Source organism: Prionailurus bengalensis, chromosome A1, assembly GCF_016509475.1.
Source record: "Prionailurus bengalensis isolate Pbe53 chromosome A1, Fcat_Pben_1.1_paternal_pri, whole genome shotgun sequence".
Lineage (NCBI taxonomy): Eukaryota > Metazoa > Chordata > Mammalia > Carnivora > Felidae > Prionailurus > Prionailurus bengalensis.
This window is the reverse complement of record NC_057343.1, coordinates 28,348,287-28,366,874: the sequence shown is the minus strand read 5'-3', so window position 1 is coordinate 28,366,874 and position 18,588 is coordinate 28,348,287. Positions and strand designations below refer to the sequence as shown.

Below are 18,588 nucleotides of genomic sequence, written 5' to 3'. Positions count from 1 at the left end.
CTCACAAACCGTGAGATCATGACCTGAGCTGAAGTCAACGCTTAACCCACTGAGCCACCAGGCGCCCCTCCCTTCTCTTGATAGGCCCCTATCTAAGGGGACATTTCTAAGAGCCTCACAGGGTCTTGTGCTGTGTCTTGTGCTCAGAGACTCTGACACCTGAGTTCAGATTTGCGCTTTTAACCTTTTTTGCCTCCCTGGGAAGCATCAGGATCATCACTGTTATTAGTTGGTAGGATTTTGTTAGTCCCACTGAAAAGAGAAAGTTCCTAGAGTCGGGGTGGGATTTAATGGAGTCACAGGATTTTCTCAGATTTTTTAGTGGCTTTTGTCAAAGCCGTGGCAATGTCTGTCTCTCTTCTTAGCCATCTTAAAATAGGGAGATGGTTTGGTGAGGACCTTGGACTGCAGTTGTTTCATAGCATCCTCTTGAGCTGTTTCTGGGCGGTCCCTACCAGGCAGCCTCCTTTCTCCTAGAGCAGGAGTTGGCACACTATAACCCACGGGCCAGATCTGGCCACTGCTTTTTGTTTTATTTGTAATCATCTGTGAGCTAAGACTGGTGTTTACATTTCCTCGGTGGTTGATAAATCAAAAGAATACTATTTTGTGACGTGAAAATTATATGAAATTCAAATTTTATGTTTCTCAATAAAGTTATGTTGGGACACAGCTGTGCTCATTCATTTATGTATTGTCTGTGGCTGATTCTATGCTTTAGTTGCAGAATTGAGTAGTTGGAATAGAGATCTGTGGCCAACAGTGCCTAAGTGTTTGCTCTTTGGCCCTTTACGGTAAAAATTTGCAAACTTTTGTCCTAGACCTGCACTTTCTTTGTTCGTGATTACCTATCAGTTCTTAATATGATGATAGACATATAAGAAGTGGTTAATAAATATATGGATAAACAAGTTGTAGTAAACTAGGCTTTTCTACCCCTGTAGCAACCTTCCTCAAATAAAATTAGCCTCAGACTATTTTAAATGTTTCTCCCTGTGCCCCTCCCCAGGCCTGTGGGAGAAAAAGAGACTCACCTCTAGATTGGAGTCTCTAAGACATCCCTCGAGGGCCTGGCAAATGCTATTGACAGCTCAGTATTTTCACTTTCCCTTCCTACTCCCTTGGGTGAGTAAGTCAGCCCTTGGACTTGTTCATATAAGTTGGTGCTGTCTATTCCAACGTTTTGTCAAGGCCAGTGGAATATTGCTTTGTCTTTCTTTTCCCTTTTCTCTTCTTTTCTTAATAACTGGGCTAGGATTCTGTAAGTGCTGATCGTTAAAAGTTGACTCTAGTGTGTATAGTGTGCTGTTTCCCAGTTTCTGTTTCTGATGTTAAAATGGTTTGCCTTTGAAGCTTTAAGGGGGATTCATTCAGATGGATTATTTTTAAAGGTATCGTTTGGATTCTTTCACTAGTGTCCCCTTTCTTGCAAATGTTTGATTCATGAAAATAACCATAAATATTTCACAGAGTTATAATGTACAGAAGGGTGGTATGTGAGTATTAAATGGGGAATTATATGGTAGTGCATTTTTAGAAGAGCAAACATCTAAACTGTATTCTGAGCTGTTATTTATGAGCCAGAATAACTCAGCAGTCATTAAAACTCTTCTCTGGACCTCATCTAGTGGGTCATTTCAGCCAAAAAACCATTAGATTGTGGCACATTCCAGAGAAGTGTTAAAAAAAAAGAACAAAGGAGTGCTCCATTATGGCTCAAAACTGTAATGTGCCTGTCCACTAAAATTCTGGTTGCTGTATCTTAAATATAAAATGAGGATAGCCCCCAAGGGGGTGGGCAGTTCAGGATCTATCCCAGGTACTGGGAATACAGAAATAAGTAAGACGGTCAAAGATACATGTTCTCTGGAGCTTATGTTCCAATGGAATAAGACAAAGAAGTAAAATACGAAATATGTCACAGAGTGATAAGGGCTTTGGAGGAAAACTAAAAGAAGAGAGGTGGGTAGAGGTGGGGTGGGGTGGGGTGACGATGGATGGTGGTGGTCAGTGGCAGCAGGTGGGGATGGTGGGCAGTAGCTAGGGAAGCAACACTGAGTAACATTTGAGCAAAGAGCCCAGGGTGAAGAGAGAAGAAGTCATGTGGGAATTGGTACCAGACAAAGGGGTAGGATTGTGCATGTTGGGGAAATAGCACAGAGGCTGCATGGCTGACGTGGGTGAGCTGGGGAGAGTAAGAGGTGAAACAAGATGGAGGGAATGACGAGAGGGAATCATACCAGCAAGTATAAGGATCTGGACTCTGATCGGTGAGAGGCCACCAGAAGGTTTGGATCAAAAGACTAACATTTTTCCTCATCATCTTTAAAAATAGAATTTTTAAACTGTTAAGTTGAGAACAAAATATAGAGTGGGCAGCTGGGGTAATTGAATAGTGAATGGCCTTTCTTGTGAAGATGGAATAAAAATGTTAATGTCTCTTCTTCATTGAAAAAAATAATGAGAAGGGTTATGATCCATGCTCAAAATTTTAAAGAGATCTGGCTGGTTTGACTGTAGGCTTGATTGACAGTAGTTGAATTCCTCAAACTGCTTTTTTGTTCTTTAAGCCAGAAAGAGCTTCCTGTCAGTACAAATAAAAGTACAGCCTTAAAAGTAGGTGGTAAACTTAGGAACTTGTGCTCCTCTATAGAGGTCCCAGTTAAAATATGAACTGCTTTAAAGACAATTTAGATAAATGTAGCACTTGGGGTGGATCCATAACAGATAGAGCTCAGTTCACTTTGAAATTAGTATGCTCTCCTTCAAAGTCTCTTCATTAGCAGACACAAAGTGTTGGATGGGCCACTGGTGTGGCTCTGAATATTGTGTCTTGTTTTTGTCCTCTTTATCGTCAAATTGATAGCCTTAGAATTCAGAATCTGATGCTTTCGGATTGGTTTTCTTTTTCCCCTCCCTCTCTCCCTTCCTTCCTTCTAGTCCAAAAGAAATAGAAGACTTTCAGTCAACTGAGTCTCTGGGCAGCCAGCAGCTGAACCTCAGTATTGGTGATGACAGCACTGGCAGCTGGTCCAATTTAAGTTTTGAAGATGAACACCAGGATGAGAGCAGCAGTTTTCATCACCTAAGTGAAAGGTAACTGAAGTTGTACATGTGATCCTCAGACCTCAGAAGTAGCTTTACACCGGGGGGTTTGAGAATTATGAATTTGAAAATTCTGCCATTGTTTTCAAAACGTATTTTATTATCCATAGTATGGTTCTAATGGTTTTGCACATTTATTAGATACAGTAACAAGCCAAGCTCATTTTCTTTGGGTGTGCCAGTAGTTGATATGAACAATACTGCATACATTTGGATTTATACCCTGAGGATTTTCCCAGACTTTTGTGAACTTTTGATGGAAAAAATGTATTTCTTACTTTAAAAAGGGTACTTTTTTTTTTTCTTTCTAGTCTGGGGTAAAGGACAGTTATCTGTAAAAGGTATCAAAATGGCCCTGCAATTTTCTTGTTATTAGTTAAAGTAATATCTTCCTGGAGAAGGAGTTCTCACTTAGCCTGTATTGAGGAACAAAATGACCTAGAGCATTTATATGTGACTGACTGGAAATAGTACATAAACTCATCATAAAAATATGGTTTTGTACAGCAGAAGGCACTTAACCTCATATATAACTTTTCTTAGTTAATTTTGTTCATAATAACAGTCCTTTGAATATTTTATTAATTGCAGTACATTTTTTTCTTACATTCTTAACTCTATAAAGGCACTCCTGACTAAACTATAAAATGCCCTAAATTCTGACCCACATTAATTGATAATTAGAAATAATAAATGCCCTCCACAGCTGAGTGTAGGGAGAGGAAAGGGTTCTTAGTTTCAGCCTGTGGAAGGGACCCTGTGAGGTTTCAGTTGAACAGAACCCTTGGAAGTGACTGAGCAGGAGGGGGAGGCGAGAAGACCATGGAAGGAGGGGAGGAAGGAAAAGAAATGGCTTTTCACCTGTTGGAACACATCATCTCAGAGCATTTTGTTTGATGCTTGGATTAACCAGTATTAATATTTTTATAGAACATCTGTTCTGTCATAGTTTCTTAAAATGCTATGTAAACCACCAATACATCTTAAAATCGAGTTCCCAAAAGGCAGTCTTTAAAAGTTTTAGTGGGACGTAGGGGTAATATCACAAACATCATGTGGCCTTTTCCATGACTCTAACCTGGTATAGGAAGTTAACACTAAAATTCTTCTCTCATCTTGGAGAAATACGGGTTTCTAGAATTTCCGTGAGGGTTGATGTTGTTGCTTTGGAAATCCTGGGGTTAAAATGAGAGAACCAGGGTTAGTGGCCCGTGGCATTAAGGGGCCCGTGGCCAGTAGAAGAACCCTGCAGGATATTGTCCGATTTGATGGCTCTGTCCTTGGTTCTGTCCTCTTTTGCATTTTCTTAGTGCTGGAGAGTAAGGAGTCCTTCCCCACTTCCTTATCTGTGGTTTTGCTTTTCCATGGTTTCAGTTACCCGCAGTCAGTCAAGGTCCAGAAGAAGATAGCCCTCCTTCTGACATGTTGTCAGAAGGTCATTGTAGCCTAACATTATGTTACTATGTTACTGTGCCTGCATCATTGGCTGCACTTCATCTCAACACGTAGGCAATTTATCTTTTCACCTCATCACAAGAATAGTGAGTACATACAATAAGATGTCTTGAGAGACAGGGACCACATTCACATAACTTTTATTACCATATATTGTTATAATTATTCTAGTTTATTGTTAGATTTTGTTAGTCTCTTACTGTGCCTAATTTATAAATTAAGCTTCATCGTAGGTATATATGTAAAGAAAAAAACCATAGTATATATGGAGTTCAGTACTGTCTGTGGTTTCAGGCACCCACTGGGGCTCTTGGAATGCAGTCCCTCCACAGATAAGAAGGGACTACTGTGCTCATTATGTGTGAATGACTTAAAACGAAAATTAAAAAAAAAATCTCTTTAACAGAACCAAGCTTCAAAAAGACCAAATCAGGCTGAGACTAAAGATTATGTTTAACATGGGTAAATACATTTGGCTCAGAAAATTAACTGTTTGAATTTGGGATGGGAAAAACTTGGCTTGATAGCATTTTGTCAGAAACACACCTGTAGTTTTAATTGAGCACAGTTTTTTTTTTTTTTTTTAACGTTTATTTATTTTTGAGACAGAGAGAGACAGAGCATGAACGGGGGAGGGTCAGAGAGAGGGAGACACAGAATCCGAAACAGGCTCCAGGCTCTGAGCTGTCAGCACAGAGCCCGACGCGGGGCTCGAACTCACGGACCGCGAGATCATGACCTGAGCCGAAGTCGGCCGCCCAACCGACTGAGCCACCCAGGTGCCCCTGAGCACAGTTTTAATAAGAACTCTTATGCTGTGTGGTTATTAAGGTTCAAGCACAAAGAAAAACTAGGGCCTGTCCAGGGTTGGTAGAGTGCATGTTGAATATACAGGTTCCAGGGCCTCACCTCCCAGAGATTAAGATTCATTAGGTCATTGGAGGTCCCAAGAATCTGCATGCTTGGTAAGCACCTCAGATGATTTTAATGCAGGTGCTTCAGAGACCACGCTTAAAATACATGATTTCACATGTTTTGTCTTTGATGACATGTGCTGTTTTCTGGTACAGAGATCAGATAGGAGATAAAAGACTCCAGTTTGGACACTCTACGTGCTTTCACTCTAAATAGGAAGTTTAGTAGAGGGCAACAGTTAAAAAAAACAATAATTTCAAAGTACACAAGTGTTTATGAGGAATGTATAGTTATTTGATCAGGAAGAGACCTGGTACATGCATCTCTTCAAGTACTTCAAGCAGTCTGTGAATCTTAGTAGTTATATAGTGGATTAGGTAAGAGGTGGGGCCGGGCTTGCAGAAGTTTTGAGATCATCTTTATGAGATATGTCAAAGTCGATAGTCATCTTCATATGGCTGAAAACAACAATAAAGAATTTTAGCCCTAGACTCCCACTGGTTGGAGGTATGCCTGTTCTAGACATTGGAAATATGAAAAGATGTAAAAGGAAAATACACAAATAGGAATAGATAGGAAATAGGAAAAGATATAAAAGAAAATTATGGAAACAGGACAGTGTTCAAGAATGAAATATGAAGACTGTTAAGTGAAGAAATTAAGTTGTTTTGTGTTGGATTAATGTCAGATGATCATTGCTCAGGACAGTCCTGGTTTGCTCCTGCTGTTCTGGTATAGTTATTAATGGTGACTTCTTTCATTTCCAAAAGTGTCCTGGTTAGATGAAAAATTCTATGGTCACCCTATTTAGAAATGGCATTTTATAAATAACTAACTTTAAATCTGATCCATTTTGAGGGGCATCAGAGGTGAGGGAATGAGGTTAAATAGAGGGAGTTTGAATTTTTGGTCTTTACATTCTTCAGCTGTTATTTCTTTTCATGTTCACTTAAAATCTAGGTGATGGGTTTTTATTATTAATTAAAAGGAGGGGTCATTGTTGTCAGGGAATGAGGAAGAATTTTAATTTTGTAGTATTTTTCTTTGTTTAGAAAAATCGTTCTATTGGTAGATGTAAATGCAGTGTTTGAGATATCAATTTTTTCTTTCTCTTTGGCTCACAGCCGTCTGTCCCTTCGGTATCTCCATGTTTTTCCATTCTCGATTTGTTTGACAGCAGGCTACATAGGCATAACTCTGGTTGTTTTAATGGTTTTATGATAGAGCTATATTTTTTTGAACATAGGTTGAAAAGGCACTGCTCAGTTTTAGCTTTTATTTTCGAAGACATTATAGTGTGTGACAGTGTGATAGTGCCAGAGTAAAGATGGATATGCAAATTGTTGAAATTGCTTGGAAACTCTTTATAACGTTTAAATAATTGTCCCTTTGTTGGTAACCTTGTCAACATCTACTGATGCACAGAAGATGATTTTGTGTTAATTCACTTTTTAGAACCAAAATTTTGGTTTGTATAAATATTAATTTTTATAATTGCCTAGCATAATGTGGGGAAATATAAGCTGCTTATCACTGCGAACTAATGTGCTTACTAATTATTTTAATGATTTAGAATTTTAAATTGCATGTTTAGGTTTTAATCTGAAATTTTTAATTTAATTTTGTTTCTGAACACAGTTGCTTTTTGTGTTTTATTGCTTTGCTGCAGTTTGAGAATCTCGTTGCTTTCTTCTTCTAGTTAGGTAGTTCAAGAAGTTCTCTGTGTGGCACTGGTGACTGGCCCACCAGACAGGTGCATTGCTTAATTGAGCCTTGGTTATTCAATATTCTGAAGAAAGTGTATAATATTTGCCACCTACTGAATTATACATAATGTATGAAATGAAGGTCATTGACATAATAAGAGTATTTTAAAATCAGAAAACATCTTTTCTCCAAGTAGGTACAAAAGGTCTGTTCGGGGCTATGTTTTTGTGCCTGTCATTTCATCCCCACCTCCCCAGCCCATCAGTGTTTGTGCTGTCTAAAGAGCTGAGAGAATGTTAACCTACGGTCTTTTTAAAATTTTACCCAAACTGAAGGGTATTGGCTTTTTACAAATTATATCCCGAGATTTGTCATAGACATTAATTAAATCATGAAGCTTCTTACTTTGTGCATCCATTTGCTGTCCTAAAAGTCTTTCTGTTATGTTCATGTGTAAAATAAATACAGGTTTAGAATAATTTTCTTGATCTGTTGAGGGCAAGTAAGAAAACTTTCAATGTCTGAAGCTGTCAAGTACCTTTTCCAGTAGCAGTGATGGTCTCTCCCTCCAAGGATGCCCCACTCCGCCGGGGCAGCTTCCGAACCTCCCAGTTACCACTGACAGAAGCTGTTCTAAGGAAAACCGAGGTCTTCTTTACTATTCATTTTCTGGTTCAGCTCTGTTCTTTTCTTCTTCTGGCAGTAATGGTAACAGCAGTAGCTGGAGCAGTCTTGGTTTAGAAGGAGATTTGTATGAGGACAATTTATCCTTTCCAACAACAGACAGGTTGGTCCAGTCCAGAAACTTAAAAACTGATGAGTCTTTCACACTAATGCATGATGTCATATTCTTAAAAGAATGTGGGTTACAGTGCCAGTATGTTTCAATCTGCTTTTCTCCTATATTTGGACGTGATTCTGCTTGATAATTTACATCTAATGAAAAAATTCAATTATGCTAAGACATGACTGACATCTAATTGCAAAATGTGTTACGTCTATGCATGTGTTGCTCTGCTTGTTCTTTTTCATTCTACCAATTATTATTTCATTAAAAAGAGCTTGCTTCCTACAGGATTTCTGGGGTTTGGGTTTATTGTTTTATTTTGTTTTTGTAAGTAATTTTATTTCATATATAAGAAAAGTGTAGGAAAAAGGTGTTTTTTACCCTGTGAAAAATATGTACGTGGGATCAGCAGAAGCATTAATAATTATTCATGGCATTCTGTGATAATTCAAATGCTGTGTTACCTAAAACCAAATTAGTAGAATATTTCAGCTTTAAGTTATTTTAAAATAAGTTTTATCATGAAATTACTTGGTGTTCTGTATCACGGTAAGGTAAAACCTCTTAGTTATCGATGACCTATCTAGGCATCATTTACAATTCAGATTTTAACATGAAATGGTGTGAGAAGCAAAGCTTCCTTTTTTATTGGCATTTCTTCCCTTTTTAAGTGTCACATATCATCGTAACATTCATTCTTTACCACGTTTTAAGAATTAGTTTTAATACTATTATTAACTAAAGCCATTTTTTTTAACTGCTTCTGCTCTTTTTATTTGAAAAGTGATGGGCCAGATGATGAAGATCATGAGGATGATGTAGAAGGTAATTGACAATTTGTTTTTCAAAGTGTTTGCGTGTTTTTTTGTATAAGGTTCTAGAAGAGTCTTTAACCTGTCCATTTTTGTCAGTCTCCAGTTTTATTATAAATCGGGGTATTTACATTACAAATCAGGATATTCTTGTACTAATGTATCCAATGTCAGGTCCTTTGTTAAACAATTTGTACTATTTGATTGCTAAACTAATGAAGTGCCTGCCCATTGGTGTAAAGGCTGACATGCTTTAAAAGAATTTATTATTGGAGAGGGAAATTTATGATAATCTCTATAATTATCTTTTTAAAAACATAAAACCCTTACATTATAAGATATAATTTATTATAATTATGGCATATGCCCTAGTTTTTTCCTCCCAAACTAGTAGCTTCTAGAATTAGTGTTTTAATATTGATCTTTCATAAATCAATAAATAAAAATTAAAAGATATTTTAAAATAAATTCTTCCCTCTCTATCAATTCTATTCCTAAACTCACACATATACATATTTGAAGAAAATACTCAATTCTTTCTTTGATGAATATAGTTCTAAATATGTAAATACTGGACACCATTGGCCACAGAGTTCTGGACCATCATTTATAATGCTTAATTCAAATATATTAGAATATCTGAGCAAGCATAGAAACTTTCCGTGCCGAAGCTGAATTTTCATTGTGATTAGATGGCTATTGATTTATTTTCCAAAAATCTTTATTTTTTTTTAATTATGAAAATACCAACAATCTCTAGTGACACCTAAAAATATTCATACTGTTTGAGATACTGTTTTTGAACTAGTGATTTTTTTCATCCTTTCTTTCCAAGTAGACAAACTGAGAAAATTTCCCAAATGAATTTCTTGAAATGTACATTCATAACACCTGAGTTTCCAATCAGTTTTGTCACCAATTATGCCTTCCTTATTTAGGGAGGTCATGTACTGGTTTTTGAGATAAAATCCTCCAAACTGAGGTGATTATTTTTTAGTGCCAATGCTTCTGCTAAATAGACATTCTTCATATCGGGCTTCTAGAAGTAAGTTTTTGTCATCAGATATGAAGTAGGAGTAGGACAATACTTTTAGAGTCACAGATAGGCTAGGTAATAATTTGCTTTATTTTTGTTGACTTAAAGAGTGTTGACTTTGTCTAGAAAAATTGTATCCTTTTTCCCAAGTCATGCCTGTGAGCAAAGTTATTCCAAAGGCAGTGCATGGTGTAAATGCGTGTGGTGAAATATTTTCTCTAATGAACAAGTCATTACTTAACTGACTTTACTGAGGAATGAATAAGAGAAAAGAAGATACAGGTGAATATAAATAATGAAATTCATTTTCAAAGTTTACTTTTGGCACTAGCAAGCTCTTTAGGGTTTCTTTTGTGAGTAGATAGAAATCAGAAGAATTACATGTGGATATATGCCATGCCGTCACTCACCTTTGAGATCCCAGTCTTCTCATCATGTAGAAAATTGTGGCCAACTTTCAATTTTGTTAAATTAGGAACTGGTAAATTAGGAGATGGATTGAAACGAATTTATAGAAAGATTCAAAATTATGGAAATCCTCCTTTTCATTGTTGTTTATAGTTGCAGTAGGTCAGCTCCTTCCCTTTTCGCTGGAGTTTAGTAACCTCTCCAAAGAGCCAGGAGCTCTGAGCTGAGAAAGCCAGTAATACAGAGAAGTCTTGAGGTGACTTAGCTTCCGACCCCATGACCTCTGCAGGATTCACTGAATGGCCCTGAGGCCACGCCTGGTATCATAGTGCACTAGACCCGTTTTTGATTGAGAGTCAGTGGGGGGAGAGGAGGAAAAAGGCAGTACGTTTATCTTAAAGCGTGACACGGATCCGTTTTTTTAAATGAAAAAATTAGGAACCAACACATCCTAAAAATGATCAGTGGTAGTCTAGAATGCCCTCCAGTGCTCTCAAGAAGAATCAGGGCCATCCACCACCAAATTTCCATTGCTGGTACAAACTGGCGTGATGTCTTCCAGCGTGCCCACCGTGCATCTCTTGTGTGGGAGGGCCCTTGTCTCAGCTCGGCTTTTTGCTCAGCCATCGTTAAGCAGGAGTGGGTAAACACTTGGTATGGGTCCACAGGTCATTAGTTTTATCATCAACAGCGATTCATCCTTCCTTATGTTGAAAACGTACTTTTCATTAAAAGAAACTTGAGAGCAGTATTTTATTTATCAAGGAGTGTGCCAGAAAATTCCCCAGTCTAGCGCTTGGGATATTAAGTGGCTGCATATGACATTTTTTCCCCCATTCTGCCTAAAGAATGAAGTGATTACACAGAGCATGGAGCCAGACTTCCTGTGTTCACATCCTGGTTCAGCCACCTCCCCACTGTCATACTCTGGATCTCTTTTCGCCTCACATCTCTCACGTAGTTCCCACCTCATAGGGTGGGTGTGAGGATTCCAGGAGTTTGTATAGCAGAAGAGCTTAGAACGTTACTTATGATGTAATACGTGTGATACAAGGGCTTGCTGCTTCCTTCTCTCAGTTCAAGCAGCTTTCTTAAAGTCCATTTAATAGGTTTATTTATTTGAGATTGTATTTTTGTGTTTCACCTCTATTTTGGTGGTTATTATAGCTTTATAGTTTGGTTTCTCTTTCTTTACCTGTGTATTGTATTTTGACACAAATTATGGCATTTATAAAGGATCTGAATTCAGTGCCTCAAAGTAGAGTTTTACATCTGTGCTCTCAGTAGACGATCAGTGTTACTCCTTTGTTGTAGAATTGTTTTACCCTTTCAAATACATGTTTTAGTTGATGTCAACATAGGAGTAAGAAAGGACGGATTTTTTTCCAGCATTGGCTGGAATCTTAAGAAATGGAAAGTACCTGTCCTGGGAAACCAGAGGTGTTGAGAATCGAATTGATGAGTTTTACTTTATATTGCTTAAATGTCAATATTAGGTTTGGAGCAAGACCGAAAGATTCTGCTCATTACAAATATCGACATGGAGCCGTGCACAGTAGACCCCCAGCTAAGGATTATCCTTCAGTGGCTCGTCGCTTCGGAGGCTGAAGTGGCAGAACTTTGTCTTCATGACTCTGCGAAGAAGGAGTTTATACAAGTAAGGACCTGCCGTACAGAGTGTTTGTGAGGATACGTTTCGCTGTACGTGCTGCTCTGTGTCACGTGGTTGGTCTAGTAAGATGCCCCTTGATAGCAGAGGGCGTAAACGTTTAGGTGGTAGAGTCTCATAGTTGGGTCCAGATGTCCGCTGTGTCATAACCACAGGCAGGCTCCCCAGTCTCCGTGTCCTTAACTGCACTGTGAAAATGACTATGGAGTTTACCTCACAGAGCTTTTGTGAGGATGTAAAAAGATGCTTAATCTAGTGTCTGGCACATCCTAAGTACTCCAAGTTAGGTGCCGTTAATAAACGTGTTCGTATGCAAAAACTGAGTTATTCTTTGTTTTAAATTGATTCATAATTGTGCCTTGTAATTAGTATGTCTCCTACTCTGTTAATCTAGCCTCTCTAGTGGGAGACACTAGCATACTCAAAAGCCAGTAAAGGTTTAAACATCTCATAAGGGATCATGAACCACTTTGAGGACTTAATAGGGCTCTAATAATAGAACAGTCAGATTCGATGCATTAATAGGATGTCTTTATTGAGAACTTACTTAACTGTTTGCCAGGCACCTTGTTAGTCAAGAGTTTTGGTTTATAGTGTTAAGGTTTTTGGCCCAGAATTTTCCTTACCAGAATTTTAGTTTAATCTTCCTATAGGTATAGAATAGTCAAATGAGTAACCAGTATATATTGATCTGTAATAACAAAAAAGGAACAATCCAGTTACTCTTGATTCCTGGTTTAGGATTTACAAAAATATTGTTGAAAGAAGTATGTGAAAAAGGCATTTGGTAAAAATAATTTTTTTTGGCATTTTGTAATTTGTTTTTACTTGGACTTTTTGGAGTTTTCTAGTTTAGGTTTCTGTTTGTGAGCAGAAGGAGAAAATAAGACAGAAAGAGATGCTCAAGGAATGAATTGTCAGGGAGAAGGAATGGGTAGGAAAAGTGTTAGAACTGACTGTAGAGAGGCAAACATTTTCAAGTCATTTAGTCATGGATAAACTGAGGGCTAAGGAAGGCCTGCAGTAGAACTGAGCGTGAGCATGTTAGTGCTTGGGGCAAGGGACCTCTTCCCCAAGTAACCTAGGAAAACTTTCTGGAAGTTCCTCAAAAAGTTAAACCTAGCATTATCCTATAACCCATCAATTCCACTCCTAGGTATATACCCAAGGGGAGTGAAAACACATGTCCACGGCAACATTATTCATAATAGGCCCAAAGTGGAAACATCCTGGAATGGATAAATAAAATGTGGTAATATATGCAGTGGAATATTGTCTGTCAGTAAAGAGGAAGGAAGTACATGTATGCTGCACCATGGAGGGACCTTGAAGTCATGTTAAGTGAAAGAAACTGGTCGCCGGAGAGCATATGTTTTATGGTTACATTTACATGAAATGGCCAAAATGGGCAAATCTATAGAGACTGGAGTAGATTAGTGATTGCCTAGAGTTGAGTGGTTTGTGACAAATGGGGTGTGTTTACTAATAAGTAGAGCTTTCCTTTTGGTGTAGTGAATGAAACATGTTTTAACATCGATTGTGGTAAGAGTTACATTCAACGGGGGGAGTATACTAAAAACCATTGACTAGTAAACTTTAAGTGGATGAAGTGTATGCTCTGTGAATTATATCTCTGAAAGGATACTTTTTAAAAAGGTTAAGCGTATTTATATTACAAAATTAGTTTTTATAGGACTAAAGAGAAAAAAAAAATGAGTGAAGACGTGTTCTGATTCTGGTGGCAATAGAGTTTATTTAAACCTGTATTTACTTTTTAAAAAAATTGAGGTGTAATTGAAATATAACATTATATTAGTTTCAGGTATACAGCATAATGATTTGATATTTGTATATATTGTGAAATGATCACCACAATATTTATTTACTTTGGTTGGTTTTTGTCGAAACACTAACATTTCTTAACTTAGAAAGCCATGTTTCCATTGAGGCCAGAGTGTGTATTCCAGAAAAAAGCCACACTGCATGTTGTGAAAGGAAAAATCCACATCCTTCTATTAAGATTGACATTATCTTTATTATTTTATGTTCCTGATTGAGGGTGTGGCAGATGTATTTAGTTAGGTCAAGAATTTGGTGTAGAAATGGAGACTAGACTCCCACACAGACTATCTGGTGGGTGAGGTTTGTGGAGTTCTGTCTCCCAACAATCCCAAAGTGTCATTCTGTGAACCAAGGAGATGTGTTTGTCAAAGGCAGGAAGCAAGAGGGGTGGTGATTTAGTGGAGAAGAGACTTCATTATAAAACTGGGGAATAATATTTGAACCACAGGCAGCAGGATTCTTACAGTTATCTGATATTAAAAATAAAAATGAAAACTTGATTGTTAGAAAATTGTCTTTGGTTAATGTTGGACATGTTTTTCTTTCTTCCTAGCTTTCAAAACGACTACAAGGAAAGGGATGGAAGGTGGGGGACCTCCTGCAGGCTGTGCTGCGGTACTATGACATGCGGGAGAAGACGCCTGGGGAGGAGAGGTGCAAGTCACTGTTTGACTGGCTCTTGGAAAACGCATAGAACAAACTCGCAGCCGGTCCATTTTATTGTTTGGGGAGAGGAAGTAACAGATAAGGATGCATAGGGTAAACTGTTAACACTTACCGTGAACCGGGAGGGAAGTAGATAGAGCTTTTTAAAAGCGCATTCCGTCATCCCACGTTGTATATATATAGTTCATACTTTTGTAATCTCTGTCAAATATGATCTTCATTTATTCTTCTAGACACGTGCATAGTGTGTTAAGATCCTAAGAACACTGATTTGACGGAAGGTCTGACCATGACGTTTTCAGGGACACTGACTGACAGCATTCTTTTTGCATCCAAGTTAGTGCTGCTATGAACCGCACCCAGGCGGCCAAGGACGTTGCAGACAAATGCTATCCTGTTAAGAACTAATCTGACAAAATAGCTTTGAGGCTAAGGGTTTTTCTTCCCCCAATAGAATTTTTTTCTTATTTTTAAAAGTCATTTTTATTTTCATAGCTCAGCTATTGGTAGCTTTTTGAATCCCCCCAAACTATTTAATTTCTTAGAAACGTTAGTATTTTAGGTTTCTCTAAATACCGTAAATGATAGTTTCCCCAGCCTTTCATTAAATGACATTATTTGCTAATGTTGCCAATCCATCTGGCATGAAAGTGTGTGTGTGTGTGTGTGTGTGTGTGTGTGTGTGTGTGTAGAGGAATACTTTTGACTTGCCTAGTGGGTTTGTGCCCTTTTTTATTTTACTGTTTTCTTGGTTAGAAACCCACTGTTGACATTTAAAAGGTGCTTTAAAATAAAATGTCTATAAAGATTGTGCAGTAAGAATTTTTATTTCTTGGTTTTTTTTTTTAACTATTTTGCGTCCCTAATTTATCCTTTAAATGAAAATAAAGGTGCAAAACATGTTAAAATTTTAAAAATTAATGTTAATATGGAAATGCATTTAGAGAAGCCCAATAATGATTTTCATTGTTGGATTTTTGAAAAACAAACAACTCTCTTCTTAGCAAGGATGAGCTTTTTCTAGAAAAAGAAGGGATGCCCAGGCTCCCTCTCCCTGATAAAATAGTATCTGCACTGTTTTGTAAAGTTGACTGACATGATTTTTCTGGGCTCTGTGTTTTTTTACTTCCTTGTCTTTAGAAACTGCAAGTTGACTCGAATAGCGCTTGTGTCTTGGTATTGTACGTGAGGGTATGCGCGTGTGAGTTTTTGGTTCTTCCATTAGTGGATTTTATAATCGAGAGTAAATCACCTTTTGGTGGAGGTTTGGTTTTACTCCATTACATTTTCTTTTTTCCTGCCATTGCATTTTCTTTTTCCCTGAGCACTGACTGTTCTGGAAGCTGCACAAAGTGTAGAAGACATAGCACCCACCAAGGGGCAAGGAATAAGGGCACTTACATTAATTTGAATTAATAATTATGGTAGAGAAATGCATTTTGTAATGAGAGAGTAAAATTTGCTTTTTAAGAAAAATACCAAAAGCCACTTAAATATTTTGAGATTACATCGTAAGCTTTGGTTTTTCTCAACTTAAGATACAGAAATGGAGTGAGCCTTAAAAATAAATTTGCCTAAAGTTTCTTCAAGTATTTTTTAAGGTGGAGAAATGCAGGAAATGTATATAACCAGAATTGTTTCTGTCTTTTGCTTCTCAGAACTTGAGATTTAGCAGCACTGGACTGGGTTTATACATGCTGGCACCTGGGTTGTTGATGATAACACAGATTTACTGCTTATTAAGCTTGGATTGAATTTTTACAAGTATATAACTATCAAGTTGTGTTTAGTAACTTGGATATATGTATGGGTGTGATTAACAGCCAAATTGTGTTCTGACTTTCTTTGCAGCTAAAGTGAAAATATATTAGTTTCGTTAAAACTTTCTGTGCTTGAAAGTGTTTATGTTTATTTCTATTATGGTAGAAATCATTTTGAAGATTTTCCTCCTGTCTCTGTTTTCTCTGCATTTACCTGGAGCTTTGCTGGATTCAGAGTTCCCTGATTTAGCCACGACGTAAGGACAGACCAGTCTTGAGATGTTAGTTAGCATGCATGGTAAGAATCCTAGTGGAACTCTACCCCTGTATCAGTTTCACACAGGGGCATAGAGAAAAATATTAAGTATTGGCAGATGTGAAAAGAAGCGTGAGTTAAAGCTCCTTGTAGGGAGAGAAGTATCTTTTAATCAAGTGCAGTCTAAACTCACATTCTTTAAAGGCACTTTGTGATTATTCCAAAGACATGTTCCGTCTGTTTGGTTGCCCAGTCTTCAGAACAGCTCTGTTTGTTGAGGACTACCCGTCTTATTTTATTACAGATCTCCTTGACCTATTTGTATTATATAACATTGTGATCTTGCCATTCTGTGCATTTTGGCTCTTATGAAATTACCATGTCTTATTCAGAACTGTTAAGTTGTGATGTGTGTTGAGTTGAATTCTGTTTATCAATTTCAGAACCCTTGAAGGATCTGTGGGAAGAAAGTGGACGAGGCCTTCTGATAGGTTTTTTTTTTTTAGAACATTATTTTAGACCGAAATGTAGCAATTCTTTGATAGTCTTTTCCCAAGCCACGTTTAAACTACATTTATATTTTGGATGTTATTAATGTTGATTTTGAAAATACTTCCTGATTTATACAAAATGAATGATTCATTTGTAAATCACAGAAGAAAATTAAAATATCTATTGGGATGGTTGATAGAATTTAATGAAGTAATAAAACCTCTGAGTATTCACTCGGTGAATATATGTGATAACATCTTTATACTTTGAAAAATGTTCCACTTACCCTTTCAGATATTTGACGTGAATTAATTCAATTCATAATACTTCCATTTTGCTTAAATAAGGGTTTTATGTTGCTGGCAGGAGAATTTAATTACTTATTAAATGTACCATGTATAAAGTGAAAGATCATTTACTCACATGGCTTTGACATCAGTGCACATTTCCCAGTCGCAGACCTTAACCCTGACTCATCATCAGAGTCCAGAGTCAGATGTCTTCTTAGTTAATTATTTAGCTAGTAGTATTCTTTCACAAATAACTATCACTTTCCCATCAGTATATTGCTTTAAATTTTATATTTCTCAAAAGAAACTTTCCACAGTTTTAAAAAAATATATTAATGCATCCACACTCAGGGTGTAGGGAAAATGCTTTCCACTGAAAACCCTGCCCACCTGTCACCAGCACAAGACAGTTAGAGCATCAGTGGGAATTACATGATTATACTAAAGTGAAAAGTGAAATGCATTTTTGTTTCCATTTTTAGCAAAAGACCCTGCACACATTTACTCACTTACTGGATTCCTGCTCTGAAGACGCAGATGCAGTGTTGGTCACTCTTGTCACTTTATTTATTTATTATTGTTTTTTCCATCCCTGTACATTCCTTTCACATGGGTAGGATTGTAGTTCTAGAAGTTCATTGTTTTGTTTTTGCTGTAATGTTTGAATACTATTTAATACCAGGTTTTAATATTGCTGGATTTGCTAACTTTGGTTACTTGTGTAGTGTTTGAAGTAATTCACATTCTTGTTTAATATATATATAGTAAAAGCAGCTTTGAGTAATCGTAGCTGTTTATTTGTGCAGAATTACTACATTAAGATCTTGTATAACAGTGACTTTTTTTGGCTTTTCAGTCATTTAATATGTTCATTTATCAAAATATGAACTTCAGGATGCACTATAATTTTGTTTTTGCAGTGGCTCAAAATAAACATTTCAGAAATTACTTTTGTAATAATTTGCAATTAATTGTTCTTTTTATCTTTTATGAATTATTTGTCTGTGATCTTTCCTCTCCCAACTAAGAATTCTCCAATAAACTTAAGAGATGCCTGGCCTTCGTTTCCATTCTGTAATATCTTGTTAACTTCCCTGTTCTGAACTAAACAAAGGCATACAAGTGGAACTTGCACGATAGAAGACTCATTGCACGATCCTTATGCTTCTAACATGGTTTCCAAGAACGAGAGAGGCTAGGTATTTTTAGTCGGACACTAGATTCTAGCTACATATTCAGGTGCCTCTGATGCTGACATAAGTGACTTCAAAGGCTGTTGGCCCAGTCTGTTCTGTATTTGAGTGCCCCGTAGAGTATTATGCTTGCGTGGTAGGGAATTCTTCTGACCTGGATCCAGCACTCCTTCTGTAGGGTATAGAGAGCATATT

General features: G+C 37.2%; 1 protein-coding gene across 10 annotated transcripts in view; it reads left to right on the top strand.

Moving 5' to 3' along the window:
* AKAP11 (A-kinase anchoring protein 11) overlaps positions 1-18,259 on the top strand; it is a 50,340-nt gene extending 32,081 nt beyond the window's left edge. For 8 of the 10 annotated variants that reach the window (XM_043579577.1, XM_043579548.1, XM_043579596.1 and 5 more), the window contains 5 exons: positions 2,941-3,096; positions 7,886-7,969; positions 8,754-8,794; positions 11,722-11,882; positions 14,290-18,259. In XM_043579577.1, the coding sequence (XP_043435512.1) occupies positions 2,941-3,096; positions 7,886-7,969; positions 8,754-8,794; positions 11,722-11,882; positions 14,290-14,430 (583 nt within the window). In that variant the 3' untranslated portion in view covers positions 14,431-18,259. The remainder of the gene's footprint in view (positions 1-2,940; positions 3,097-7,885; positions 7,970-8,753; positions 8,795-11,721; positions 11,883-14,289) is intronic. The other 2 variants (XM_043579606.1, XM_043579568.1) reach the window with 1 other exon arrangement.
* The last annotated feature ends 329 nt before the right edge of the window (positions 18,260-18,588 follow it).